The sequence below is a fragment of the Enhydra lutris genome, unplaced genomic scaffold (assembly GCF_002288905.1).
Source record: "Enhydra lutris kenyoni isolate GAN:26980312 unplaced genomic scaffold, ASM228890v2 scaffoldscaffold52, whole genome shotgun sequence".
Classification (NCBI taxonomy): domain Eukaryota; kingdom Metazoa; phylum Chordata; class Mammalia; order Carnivora; family Mustelidae; genus Enhydra; species Enhydra lutris.
This window is the reverse complement of record NW_019154136.1, coordinates 960,742-974,575: the sequence shown is the minus strand read 5'-3', so window position 1 is coordinate 974,575 and position 13,834 is coordinate 960,742. Positions and strand designations below refer to the sequence as shown.

The window sequence follows — 13,834 nt, the reverse complement described above, 5'->3', positions numbered from 1 at the left end:
ATGTGTGTTGAGGGCGCCCGGGTGACTCAGTGGGTTAAAGCCTCTGCCTTCGGCTCAGGTCATAATCCCAGGTCCTGGGATCCAGCCCCACATCGGGCTCTCTGCTCCACAGGGAGCCTGCTTCCCCCTCTCTCTCTGCCTGCCTCTCTGCCTACTTGTGATCTCTGTCTGTCAAATAAATAAAATATTTTAAAAATAAATAAATAAAATAATATACATGTGTGTTGAATGAATGAAGGCTACATGCTCAAAAACCCAGAAGGATATTAAGTTTATAAAGAAAAATTCCATGCTTGCCTCAATAACGCAAATTTGGGGCTCTTCCTTATGACCATCCACGGGCACCATAGCTTGATTCATAACCCATTCCTGGACCGCATCAGTAATGTGAGGGACCACTGTAGAAGGAAGTAATAATTAGCACCAAAGCCTATTTCACGGTCACAATCATGAGAAAGGAATGTATTCATGTCTTTAGACCTCCCAAGTAACCTGAAAGCCACTTGGCAAATAAGACAAACTCCAGTGTTCATGTTATTCTCCATCTCCCTGATGGAGGCACGATATAGGTTTAATCACTTAAATGTTATGTCATTTCTTTTGAAACTGGCCGACCACAGAGAACAAGAATCAGAAAGCAGAAATGCCATCGACAAGGCATCTAGAAACACCTATAAGGCCAACTAAAAACTGCAAGGAGGGCTGTCGGGCGTGCTGCATGCTGGGTTCCATGGGGGAAGAAAGGCAGAGTGGCCCAGTGCTGCAGGCTCTGGGTAGCCCACCAGTTAGTGGGGAGAGGTCCCCCCAAAGGGTATAGATGGACCCTGCATGCTGACCAGGGGCCTGTGGCTGCTAGTGGAAGCTGAAGAAGCCAAAAGGTGACAAGTCCACGAGCATTTGAGGCCCAGAGGCCCATTGGTGGTGAGCAGGCCGGCAGCTACATACCTCTGCCAAAGGGACAGAAAGCTGACATCCCTGCGGGTGCATGGGGATGGCCTCACGGTGCAGCCAACTAATCTAATGGGATACACGAAGCAGGAACGTGGCCCTCTGGGAAGCCGAAGCGAAGGGGCATCTTTGCCGGCTCTCCCTAGCGCTAGGTGCTCCTTCAGAGCGGGAGGACGTTGTCACCCACTGGTGCATTTGGAGCAACCCACATTACATGGGCTGTTTGGCCCCTTTTGGCAGCAAGGCCAGGGCGGGGAACGGGGGCAGGGCAGGTGTTGCCCGGGCTCTGCCTCCACGTCAGCAGCCCAGGGATCAGGAGTTAGAGCCCCAGGCCTGGGGCCTTGTTCTCTCCCCATCACAGGGATGTGGCAGGTGTGAGGCAGCACCTCTCCTTCTTGTGGGTCTTCCCAAGATCTACACTCAGGGGAAAAGCTATTAGAAAGCACAGCTGTAGCTGAGCTCTAACCCGCACGTTCCAGTTTCAGGAATTATGCTTTCTTGATCTCCATCTATCCGGCCCCCATGTCTACCTCTCAGCTGGATCCAACATGCAATTTAAAGGAGATGGGGAATTATCACCTTACCGCGCGGAAACCCGTGAATACAAGACTTGCCGGGGGCGGGGGGAAACACGGGAGGGCAGGGGTCTCTCCCGAGACAAAAGAGAATCATACCACTCAGGAAAAGAGTTGATGAAGCAGGGTCAAACCACACTACCAGCCACTGCAGTTCAATCACCCAGTCCGTCCGCACACTGTCCTTAAAGGGGTATAACTCACATCCATGCAAAGATACAAGAAGGAAGGAGATAGACAAAAAACAAACTAAAAAAGTCTGTACCTCAATCAGGTAAAAATGATGAATGCATGGTTCTGCATGGATTTTATAAATAATACCTACAGATAGATACATACCGAGACATAAGTGTAATAGCTAAAGACAGATACATACCGAGAGAAAACAACATTAGTAATAAAGAAAAAGACCGAAGAAAATACAATCAAGAACATGGAGGGTGAAGTAGGCACCTTTGAAGAAAATGAAAAGGGGAAGAAAGCAAGATTTGAAAAGGATGAGAACTTGGAGAGCTCAGGGAGCTCCTCCCTTCACATCCATTCTGACCAGGGTGTGGGTGCTCTACACACACGACTCGCTAAGCTGTGTGGGACACAATACCTTGTACTGTTTTCCCCAGGTAATCGCCACGCCTCTCTTTATTGATCACGTGCTGATATATCTTCCCAGTGGTAATGTTGTTGTCTTTATAAAGGTTAATATCCAAGAACCGTTCATAATTTCCAAGGTCTAAATCAACTTCTCCACCATCGTTTAAGACAAACACTTCGCCTAGGATAAAAAGGCAATGTAAATATTAAAAATTTCTTTTCAGGGGCACCTGGCTAGCTCAGACAGTGAAGCATCGAACTGTTGTTTTCAGCTCAGGCATGATCTCAGGGTCATGGGATCAAGCCCAGTGGGGAGTCTGCTTCTCTCCCACTTCCCCTCCCTCTCCCCCCTACAAAAGCACATATACTCTCTCTAAAAATAAATGAAATCTTTATTTATTTATTTATTTGAGAGGAAAGAGCAGGAGCAGGGGGAGGGGCAGTGGGAGAGGCAGAGGGAGAAGTAGACTCCCTGCTGGGCGGGGAGCTGGACTAGAGGCTCAATGCCAGGACCCTGGGACCATGACCTGAGCCCAAGGCAGATGCTTACCGGACTGAGCCACCCAAGTGCCCCAATAAACAAAATCTTTAAAAAAAAAAAAGTATATACCCATTATATTCCTAGAAGAGAAAGAAAAACTGCAGATGACAAGTCCTTAAATAGGTTCTTAGATTTACTGTAGTTATAATAAAAATTCCAACAGATTATTTTCAACTTGAGGATGATACTACAGTTGGTTTTTAGAAAAACACGTGTGATTACCAAAACCAACACACAAAAAATAAATTTAAAAAGCCCTTATAACAAATAGCAGTGAGTAAAGGAAGATTGAAATATATATGCATACATATATTTCAATATATATAAAGATGGAACAAAGTCACAAAACCAAAATATCCACAAAGATCCTTATTGGGGTCATGGCTGACTCAGTAGGTGGAGCATGTGACTTTTGATCTCAGGGTTGTGAATTTGAGCCCCACATTGGGTGTAGAGACTACTTAAAAAAATGAAATCTTTAAAAAAACAAAAAGCAAAAAGATCCCTAGTACATAAAAGAATTTAATATATGACTTAAAAAAAAAAACCCAAAGCTATCATCACAAATCAAAGTAAATAAAACACTCAGAAATAAACCTTGAAGAAATGTAGGAACTATATTTATAAAACTTAAAAAGCTTACTTCACAGACATAAAACAAGGTATAAATAAAAGGAAAACCACTTCTAAAGTTCCTGAATGGGCCAGTCAACATTTTGCAGTGTTTAATTCCTCCCCAAATTAATTCATAAATTTAAAGAAATTTTTGCCAAAAACTCCAATGCAATTTCTTGTAAACTTGGACAAAATGATTCCTAAGTTAATTCTGAAGACAATAAACACTCTGAGGTTAAGAAAAAAACAAAGGAACAACAAAAAAGTTAATGCTTTGCTAGAGGGATAATAAAAACACCTTTTTGCACTTAAAAAGAGAGAGAGAGAGACAGAGAGAAAACAAAGGAAAAAGAAAAGGAACATGGAAGGCTCTGACCTACTTGACAATAAAAAGCTGCAGCTTTTAAAATGATAGGCAGGAATAAACATAGAAATCCAGAAGAGAACAGAGTTCAAAGATAGACCTAAGTATAGACAGAAATGTAGTATATAATAAAAGGTGGCATTTCAAGTCGGGAAGAAAAGGATGAAATCTTTGAGAGATGCCATTAGGAATAGTTGCCTAATCAGAAAAAAATTAGAAAAAAAATCATGTTACATCTTTATCTCACACCAAATTCAATTCCAGCTGTGTTAACAATGTTAAAGTAAAAGTAAATGGAACTATAAAAGTTCCAGAAGAAAATATATATGAATATTTAAATATTCCTGTGGCAGAGAAGCCGAAAGGTGACATCAAAGACAGAAACATAAAAGAAACAGTTGATACATTTAATCACATAAATGGCAAGTGGAGGGGCGCCTGGGTGGCTCAGTGGGTAAGTCTCTGCCTTCGGCTCAGGTCACAATTTCAGGGTCCTGCTATCGAGTCCCGAGTAGGGCTCTCTGCTCGGCAGGGAGCCTGCTTCCCTTCCTCTCTCTCTGCCTGCCTCTCTGCCTACTTGTAATCTCTCTCTGTCAAATAAATAATAAATAAAAAACCTTTTTAAAAAATGGTAAGTGGAAATTTATTAGTAACTAGCAGAGGTAATATTAAGACAAATTTCAAACAGAGTAAAACACACACACACTCTCTCTCTCTCTCTCTCTCTCTATATATATATATAGGTTAATACTTTATGTAAAATATTCTTGAAAATCATTTTAAAAAATCTTTTATTTATTTATGAAAGACAGAGAGCATGAGAGGGGAGAAGGTCAGAGGGAGAAGCAGACTCGCCACAGATCTGGGAGCCCAACACAGGACTCAATCTCAGGACCCTGGGCTCATGACCCAAACCAAAGGCAGTAGCTTAACCAACTGAGCCACCTAGGTACCCTTGAAAATCATTTTTAAAACATCCAAAGTGGGGCACTTGGGTGCCTCAGTCAGTTAAGCCTCCCACTCTTGATTTCCTCTGAGGTCATGATCTCAGGGTCATAAGATCCAGCCCTGTGCTGAGCTCCGCATTCAGTGGGAAGCCTGGTTGAGATTCTCTCTCCTTTTGCCCCTCCCCACCGGTTACACGCTGGCATACACTCTCTCTCTCTCAAATAAATAAATCTTTGGGGCGCCTGGGTGGCTCAGTGGGTTAAGCCTCTGCCTTCGGCTCAGGTCAGGATCTCAGCATCCTAAGATCGAGCCCCGCATCAGGCTCTCTGCTCAGCGGAGAACCTGCTTCCCCCCCTCTCTGCCTGGCTCTCTGCCTACTTGTGATCTCTCTCTGTCAAATAAATAAATAAAATCTTTAATAAATAAATAAATAAATCTTTAAAAACCGTTTTTAAAAAATCCAAAGGAGGGGCGCCTGGGTGGCTCAGTGGGCTAAGCCTCTGCCTTCAGCTCAGGTCATGATCTCAGGGTCCTGGGATCGAGCCCTGCATCATGCTCTCTGCTCAGCAGGGAGCCTGCTCTCCTGGCCCCCGCCTGCATCTCTGCCTACTCCTGATTTCTGTCTGTCAAACAAATAAATAAAATCTTTAAAAAGATAAAAATAAATTTAAAAAAATAAAAAATAAAAAATCCAAAGGAAAACTGGCATAACACATGGGATTAGTCAACTTTACTGAATACCAAACAACCCTAAAATCTTAGTAACTTACAAAATGTTTATTGATCTCTCCCTTGGGTTAGGTGTTATGTGGGGGCTGTGGGTTAGTTGTGAGTCTACTTGGTCTCATTCCAGGACCCAGACTGAAGGAGAAGTCCCTGTACAGAGCAGGCGGTTCTCAAGGCAGAGAGCAGGAGCACCAAAGAGACAGAGCCAAATCATGCCACTGCACTGAAAATTTCTACTTTCAACAAGACAGATGTCACATCCACTAATGTCTCCTAGGGAAAAAACAAACCACATGACCAAATAAGGTCACCAAGCTCTTGGGTTTGCCCAGGACTAATAGGGTTCCCAGGATTTGGACTTTCAGTTTCAAAACCGGAAAATCCCAAGCATACCATCCTAAATGACCAAAGTCCAAAGTCAACGGGACAAGGAAATTTACTCCACAGAAGGAAGTTGGGTAATACTTTCAAACAAAAATACAATCTATCCATTCACTTGAATCATTCACTCCACAGACAAAATGAAAACCAAAGAAATCTAAATTAGAACAATGAGATACCCTTTTTTGTTGTTTTTTGGTATTCTCTCAGGTTAGTAAAGTTTAAAAAGAATAATATTCAGCAGAGATATTTAAAAAAAAAAACAGGCCTTCTTATACACTGTTGATTTGTATATAAATTGGTGCAGATCCATAGCCCTTATCAGAGAATTCTTGGAAACAATATGGAAGTTGAAATCTGAAGTTTTTCAGATTATGCAAAGGTAATACAGAACACTTGCCATGTATTAGAAAACACCCCAAAAGCAAACACATTCCAAATGGAATAAAGACTAGAAATAGTCATGGCTTTATGAAGATTTTTCAGTTTTTAAAACTTTTTTTTTTTTTTAAGATTTTATTTATTTATTTGACAGAGAGAGACATAGTGAGAGAGGGAACACAAGCAGGGGGAGTAGGAGAGGGAGAAGCAGGTCTCCCGCCGAGCAGGGAGCCCAACGTGGGGGTTCGATCCCGGGAGCCTGGGATCGTGACCTGAGCCCAAGGCAGACGATTAAGTACTGCACCAGCCAGGTGCCCCTCACTTTTCAAAACTTTTGAAAAAAGACTATAAATAGCCACAAACTTATGAACAATTTAAAGTTTTCAGAACTTTCTGGATTTTACACTTATAGGTAAGAGATCATGAATCTAGAAACCTTGGGTAGTATGCATTATATGTCAAAAAGCCTGAAAAGCACACCTACCTGTGAAATCAGAAATTCTGCGCGTAGGCATTTATGTCTAAAAAAAAATAAATTTTAAAGATTCCCATCACAGTGTTGTTTATAATATCAATACATTGGAAATTATTTCCCATTATTGTACAGATTTTATGGAGCCTTAGGAGTATAAAACACAGGGGTGCCTGGGTGGCTCAGTTGATTGGGCATCTGCCTTCAGCTCAGGTCATGATCCCAGGGCCCTGGGATGGAGCCCCTCATCGGGTTCTTTGCTCAGTGGGGAGCCTGCTTCTCCCTCTCCCCCTGCTCCTGCTGTCTCTCTCTCTCTCAAATGAATGAATACGATTTTTTTAAAAATTAAAACAAACAAAAAGATTAAAATATATAGAAATGTCCACAGTACTGTTTTAAAAATTAGATTAAAAACTGACATGACTATAAGATTCAATTTATTTAAAGGTCAAAAATTAGCAAAAGTAATCTCTGGAGTTAGTACATGTCAAAGTGTTTGGAGAACATTAATTAAGGAAGCACTTTCCTGATTGCTGAAAAACCACTCAGTTATGCTCATCTGTCCCTGCTAGTAGGTTATGCAGTGCATTATGCAAAAACAAAACAAAAAAGTAAAAAAATAAAGTAATAAGTAAAAAAAATAAAAAAAGCAAAAGTAACCTGCGGTGTTAGAAGACAGGATAGCAGTTACCTTGGTGGTTTCAGGTGGGGAAAGACTAGAAAGGGACATTGGCGGGGGGGGGTTCTGTTTCTTGGTCTGGGGGCTGGTTACACAGTACGCTCACTTTATCAAGTGGTACACTTATGATCTGTGCACTTGCCTGCTTGTATGTAAAAAGTTTAAAAAGAAAGTATGTAAGTGCTAATGCCTTTTTAAAAATAATTAGCATGTCCATTAAAATGTCAACATTAATAATAGTTACTTTTAGTGCTGGGAAATGGAGGACTTTTATTTTCTTCGTGCCATTCTATATTGTCAGTATAACTGTCAATATAGACCATACTGTCTGACCAAAACATAATTTGTACTGTAAAAGGTACAATGAAAATGGTATCCTTATACACTGTTTTCCAAATGTATCAACAACCATGAGAACATTTCACGTGTTCATAATGACTGATCCAGCAACTCTACTTCCGAACTCTATCCTCAAGAAATTACCCCCCATACAGGAAAGAACTGCAATTTAACCCAGTTCCTCATAAGAGGGGGAAGTTATTCTCTTTCATACCGTGCTCATAAGGAGAAAAAGTGCCTGCATCGATGTTAATATAAGGGTCAATTTTGATGGCAGTAACTCGGAGTCCACATGACTTTAGAATCGTCCCAATGCTGCTTGCAATGATCCCTTTACCAATGCCTGAGATGACCCCCCCAGTGACCAGGATGTACTTCATTGGTGGAGGAGGTGGCTGAGTGCGAGCACCCAGAAATAATCTGAAAGGTAACAAAATTAAGAGTCAGGGAAGAGAATCATATTCTCAAACCAGTAAAGCAGGAGTCTGTTAAACCAGAATTTCAAAAGCACACGGCATTTTTCCATATAAAGTAAACTTTTGAAACAAAGTCTTCCCTTCCAGGTTTTCCATTTTTGGCTATATGCAGAAAGCGATGGATACTTTCTGCAAGCGAAGTCGCCCGTATTTTCCATTTACCCCAACTCTATTGTGTGACAAACTTCATTATGAGAAACGCAATTTCTCTGGGAATCAGAAACATGGTAAAATTTTTAAGAGAAAACGATCTGGAATCAGACTGATCTGAACAAGTTGTACCTGGGCAAGTTACTAATCCTTCTGTTTCTTCATCTGTGAAACGGAATAAAAAATACTAGTCCCTTGGAATATTACTCAGCACTAAAAAGAAATGAGCTCTCAAACCATGAAAAGACATGGGGGTAACTGCAGTGCACATTACTAAGTGAAAGAAGCCAGCCGGAGACGGCTATGTACATACTGTAGGACTCCAACTACTTGACATTCTGGAAAAGGCAAACTATGGAGATAACAAAAGGATCAGTGGGTCCCTGGGGTTGGGGGAGAGGGAAGGATGAATATGTAGAGCACAGAGGATTTTTAGGGCAGCGAAACTATTCTGTATGATATTATAACAGTGGATACAAGTCATTATGCATTTGTCTAGAGCCACAGAATGAACAAGGCCAAGAGCAAAGTCCAATGTCAACCTGTAATGGAGCTTGAAGGATAATGCTGTATCAGTGTAGGTTCCTCCGTTTTAACAAACGAACCCCTCTGGTTCCAGATGTTGGTAGTGGGGAAGGCTGTGCTTGTAGGGGCAGGGAGTGCATGATAACTCGGTGCTTCCTGCTCATTTTTGCTGTGAATCTAAAATTGCTCCAAAAAATAAAGACTTTTTAAAAAAAAATCGGTCTTCATATCTGCCAACATTATAAAAATCTCATAGGTGGGTATGAGGATTAAATGAACTAAGGAATAGACTGATTTTGCGGTTTCCTCTCCTTTCAAATCAAACGATCAGAACTTGAAGGTGTGTAAGGTTATCTCACTGCAGCGCTCTGAGTTCAATTTAAACTAGTCAACCACGGTCAAGGCAAGTGAACTGAAACCATCCAAAATACACAAGTCCCATCCCAGATGGCTTCCCTCAGTCCCTGGACCTGCCTTTCTATACACTCCAGATGATCCCATTCAAGGCCATTGTTCCTCTTCTCTAGCCACCTGTCATTTTGCTCACTCCAGCTAGATTTAGCCCAAAAGATTAACCATGGATCCAAACCCAGAATGCTCCTCCTATAGATCCAAAATCTATCTGAATATTCACCTCTTTCCAGCCCTACTGGCCCAGGTAGTCATTTAGGAGTAATTTCTTTTCTTCCTTCCTTCCTTCCTTCCTTCCTTTCTTTCTTTCAGATGTTATTTCTTTGACAGAGAGAAAGACAGCGAGAGAGGGAACACAAGCAGGGGAGTGGGAGAGGGAGAAGCAGGCTTCCCACTGAGCAGGGAGCCTGATGTGGGGCTCAATCCCAGGACCCTGGGATCATGACCTGAGCCGAAGGCAGACATTCAATGACTAAGCCACCCAGCCACCCTTACAGGCAGCTCCCCCTTACCCACTCCCCCTGCTGCTTTCTTCTATGTTAGTAAGTATCCCTCAACTCAAGTCAGACAGCCTGGGTGCAAATGCTGATTCTGTTATTTACAGCTATGACCCTGGACAACTTCTTCAACTTTTCTAAACCTCAGATTTCTCTACCTGTGCAGTACACAGAGATCATAACAGTGCCTGCCTGATAGAGGCGAGCGGGCATTTACAAAGTGAGTACCCAAGTGCTTAATGAAAGCTGTTATCGTTTTTCAATCAGCTCACAAATGTTTATTATAGGTCAATTATGCTTAACATGTTTCCAGGTCCTGGGGACATGGGGGTAGACAAAAAGTCAAGGTCCCTGCCCTCTTGGACTTCACCTTCCCTGTGAGAGTAAGAGGCAATTTTTAGTCAGGATCTGTTTTGTTAGTTGAGATGAAAGAATGACAACTAGAGGTCATATCGCCCCTAGGCATAGCTGGGCTGACCAAGGAACCTGTAGGAATGCAACTCTACTCACTTACAAATAAAGGTATATTTACCACAACACCTGGGTGGCTCAGCTGGTTAAGCATCCACCTTCAGCTCAGGTCATGATCCCGGGGTCCCACGATCAAGCCCCACATCGGGCTCTCTCAGCAGAGAGCCTACTTCTCCCCCTGCCTCTCCCCTGCTCATGCTTTTTCTTTCTCTCTCTCTCTCTCAAATAAATAAATAAAATCTTTTTTTTTAAGATTTTATTTATTTATTTCACAGAGAGAGATCACAAGCAGGCAGAGAGGCAGGCAGAGAGAGAGATAGAGGAGGAAGCAGGTTCTCCGCCGAGCAGAGAGCCCAATGCGGGACTCGATCCCAGGACCCTGAGATCATGACCTGAGCCGAAGGCAGAGGCTCAACCCACTGAGCCACCCAGGCACCCAAATAAATAAAATCTTAAAAAAAATTTTTTTTAAGATATAATTACCAGATGTACCTAATGAAATCTCCAACATAAAGAACAAAGATATTTTTCAGATTCCCAGTCTCTTGAGATGGAAAAACCTCCAGGGGACCAGACAAAGCGGCAGGAGAGCACCTGTTAGCTCGCATGGTCTCACGTGCCTCCAGTTAATGGTGTCCACCTTCTCAGGAGACCCTGCCCCAAATCTTGCCCTTAAAAAACACTTACTTACAAGCCTCTGGGGAGTTTGGGACTTCAGAGCATTCCCTCCCTGCTCTCATAGGTAGCACCATACCAATACATAGCCTATCTTCCTTCACTGCAGAAACTCAGTGTCAGTTTTTATTGGCTTACTGAGCACCAGGTGGGCAAACTCTTGTTTGGTTCAGTTACAAAATGAGCACTGCTGTCATTGTACCCTATACTGGCACTGTCACCCTATTAAAATGACTTTCTCTTTGTAAAAATTAGCAAAATCGAAAAATGTCATTGAAAACTAGAGTGCATGCATGTGAAGTCACATCATGTAATTGTAAAAAGCCTAAGAATTTTTCATAAAAAATTCCCTTATACAGAAGGATATAAAATTGAATATAATATTATCTCAACTATGTTTTTAAGTTAAGACTAAGCAAAAGTACATCAAAAAGCTAAATTTTAATACTTAGGTGGTTGGGGTGTAGGCAGTGATGAGTTTTCTATCTTTTCAAAAATCACAAGATGCCTTGGGGCGCCTGGGTGGCTCCGTGAGTTAAAGCCTCTGCCTTGGGCTCGGGTTGTGATCTCAGGGTCCTGGGATCAAGCCCCACATCGGGCTCTATGCTCAGCAGGGAGCCTGCTTCCTCTTCTCTCTCTGCCTGCCTCTCTGCCTACTTGTGATCTCTGTCAAATAAATAAATAAAATCTTTTTAAAAAAATCACAAGATGCCTTTTTCAATACATCAGGTATTTTGCAATGTCCTTCTTCAAAATGTAACTCAAGGGAATCCTGGGTGGCTCAGCCAGTTAGGCGTCTGTGTTCAGCTCAGGTTGTGATCCCAGGGTCCTCAAAGCAGAGTGCCATATCCCGCTCCTTGCTGGGCAGGGAGCCTGCTTCTCCCTCTGCCTGCCTCTCCCCCTCCTTGCGCTGTCTTTCTCCCTGACAAATAAATAAAATCTTTTTTTTTTTAATGTAACTTAATACCAAGGAGACACCTATTCCTTTCTACCTCTTGAAAGCAAACAAGTTTGAAGCAAGTTTCAAAACCACAGGAAAAAGCAGGCTCTTCAAGCTACCTCCTTGAATTGAGTTGTTTTTGCCCCTGTGAAGGCTGAAGTTTTTCCTTTGCTCTTCTATGCAGGGAGCAGAACTCCTGCGGCAAAACAGGAGTGTGCAGAGTCTCTTCTGTCTGCTGTCCAATAAAAACATTACAGCAACTACCTGTGTAATTTTAAATTTTCTAGTAGCCATATTTAAAAAGTAAAGAGAAACCGTAAGTTAATTTTAATAACATCTTATTCAACCCAATGTATCCAAAATACTATCATTTTAACACACAAACCATATAAAAATTCGCTAGTGAGGTATTTTATGTCCCCCCTTTTTGGGGCTCTAGGTCTTCAAAATTCAGTGTGTCTATTTCAGCACATCTCAATTCAGACTCAGCACATTTCCAATAGTCAAGAACCACACGTGGCCAGTGGCTACCACACTGGACAGCTCAGGCCCAAGGGCAACTGAAAACACCAGGAGCACCAAGAAACACCTTCTCAAATGACGACCATTTAAGAAGTAGTATTAGTCAAAAACAGGAGTACTTACTGAATGATCCCATTTTATTAAGTTCGAAAGCAGGCAAAATTAAGCGATGCTAGAAAGCAGGCAGGCTGGGGAGAGGGGTTGTGGACTGGCTGGAATGGGCACGAGGGAACTTCCCGGGACGATGGAAATGAAATGGTGTACGTCCACGCGGTGGTAGTGGTTCCACGGGTGTATAATTCGTCAAATCTCTGATCTGCACCCTTAAAATGGGGGCATTTTGTTGTATGTAAATTATACATCCAATCCGTAAAAACTGTTGCCAAACGAAAGCTACCTTGTAGCAGCAGCGTACTTAGCCCCAGTGCGCCCTAAACAGCTATTCTGGGGGAAATGCTAGGGTCGTTGTTTAGCGAGCGCACTGCGCGGGGGAGGGGACAGAAAGGCCATTTCACTCCGCGCGGGGCTTCACTTCCGCCAACGCCATCTCGGGGCTCTCCGGGCTCTCGAGGCCAGGGAGAAATGGGGCCCGGGGTGCAGCCGACCCTTGCGCCCCCTTCCGAGGCCCCGTGCGGGGAGAAGCGCACCCCGGGGACGCGACGCTCGGGAGCCTAGATCGTGGGCCGCGGCAGGGCGGGTTCCGACGGCACTGGGCGCCGGCAGGGCAGCCCCGGCCCCCGCCCGTCTGCAGTCCGCCGTCCGCCGGCGGCTTGCGTGCGCCGAGTGCGGGGACGCGCCGCTTGCCCGCCCCTCTCCGACTCGGCGCGGGCGCCATCGGCGAGGGGACAAAGGCGCCCGGCCCCCACGTGCGTGCCTGGACTAGGAGCGCGGAGGCCCAGGGGACGCGGGGTGGCCCCAGCGCGGAGGCCCTAGGGGTCCGGGGAAGGTCCGGGCGGGAGGTTACCTGCGCGGTGGTGGCGGCGCCGGGAGAGTGGCCGGTGGGGACAGCGCGCTCCGCCCCGCGGCGGGCCCGCGCTCACCTGTAGGGCTGGGGAAGGGGCCGCCGCTAGGGGTGTCCCTTGTCGCCACCGGGTCCTTCCCGCCGCCCGCGCGGGCCTCGGGGTGCGCGGCGCCCTCCTCGCCCACCTTTCCCTCTCCTGCTGCTGCGGGCCCCGCTGACTCACGCTGGTGAGCTTGGGGTTTGCACCCGCGTTTGTGCAATGCTCCAAAACAAGCACCTAAAAAGTGACTCCTCAGACAGACAGCTTCCCGCCACCCTCCGCCCTGGATGCACTTGGCCCCAGGCCTCGCTCGGCCCGGGGACTGCTCCTCCCCTCCGTGGCTCACTTAGAAGAGGCACTTCGGAGGCGCGGATGAACGCCACGTTCCGGGAGAGCCACTGCCATTTGGCAAGGCGAGATCCTTACTCGGGTCCTCCCGTCCAGTTCTCCCCACTGTAAAGAGCTTCACACGTCCCACAAACGTTTGTGGATCGCTTACTGCGCTCCAGGAACTATAGAAAAGCTAAGAGGACGCAAATAGAACTCCATTCCTGCCTTTGAGGGGCTCACGGCCTGAAGGCAGGTCTACACGTCTCCTTAAATCAG

The 13,834-nt window shown here is 44.5% G+C and overlaps 1 protein-coding gene across 5 annotated transcripts in view; it reads right to left on the bottom strand.

Moving 5' to 3' along the window:
* LOC111157099 (CTP synthase 2) overlaps window positions 1-13,498 on the bottom strand; it is a 99,045-nt gene extending 85,547 nt beyond the window's left edge. For 2 of the 5 annotated variants that reach the window (XM_022518342.1, XM_022518340.1), the window contains exons 1-4: window positions 12,351-12,683; window positions 7,775-7,980; window positions 2,125-2,295; window positions 298-398 (exon numbers count right to left, since the gene is read on the bottom strand). In XM_022518342.1, coding sequence (XP_022374050.1) covers window positions 298-398; window positions 2,125-2,295; window positions 7,775-7,940 — 438 coding nt within the window. In that variant the 5' untranslated portion in view covers window positions 7,941-7,980; window positions 12,351-12,683. Of the gene's footprint in view, window positions 1-297; window positions 399-2,124; window positions 2,296-6,554; window positions 6,582-7,774; window positions 7,981-12,350; window positions 12,684-13,191 lie in introns of those variants that run through there. The other 3 variants (XM_022518341.1, XM_022518343.1, XM_022518344.1) reach the window with 3 other exon arrangements.
* Between the last annotated feature and the right edge of the window lie 336 nt (window positions 13,499-13,834).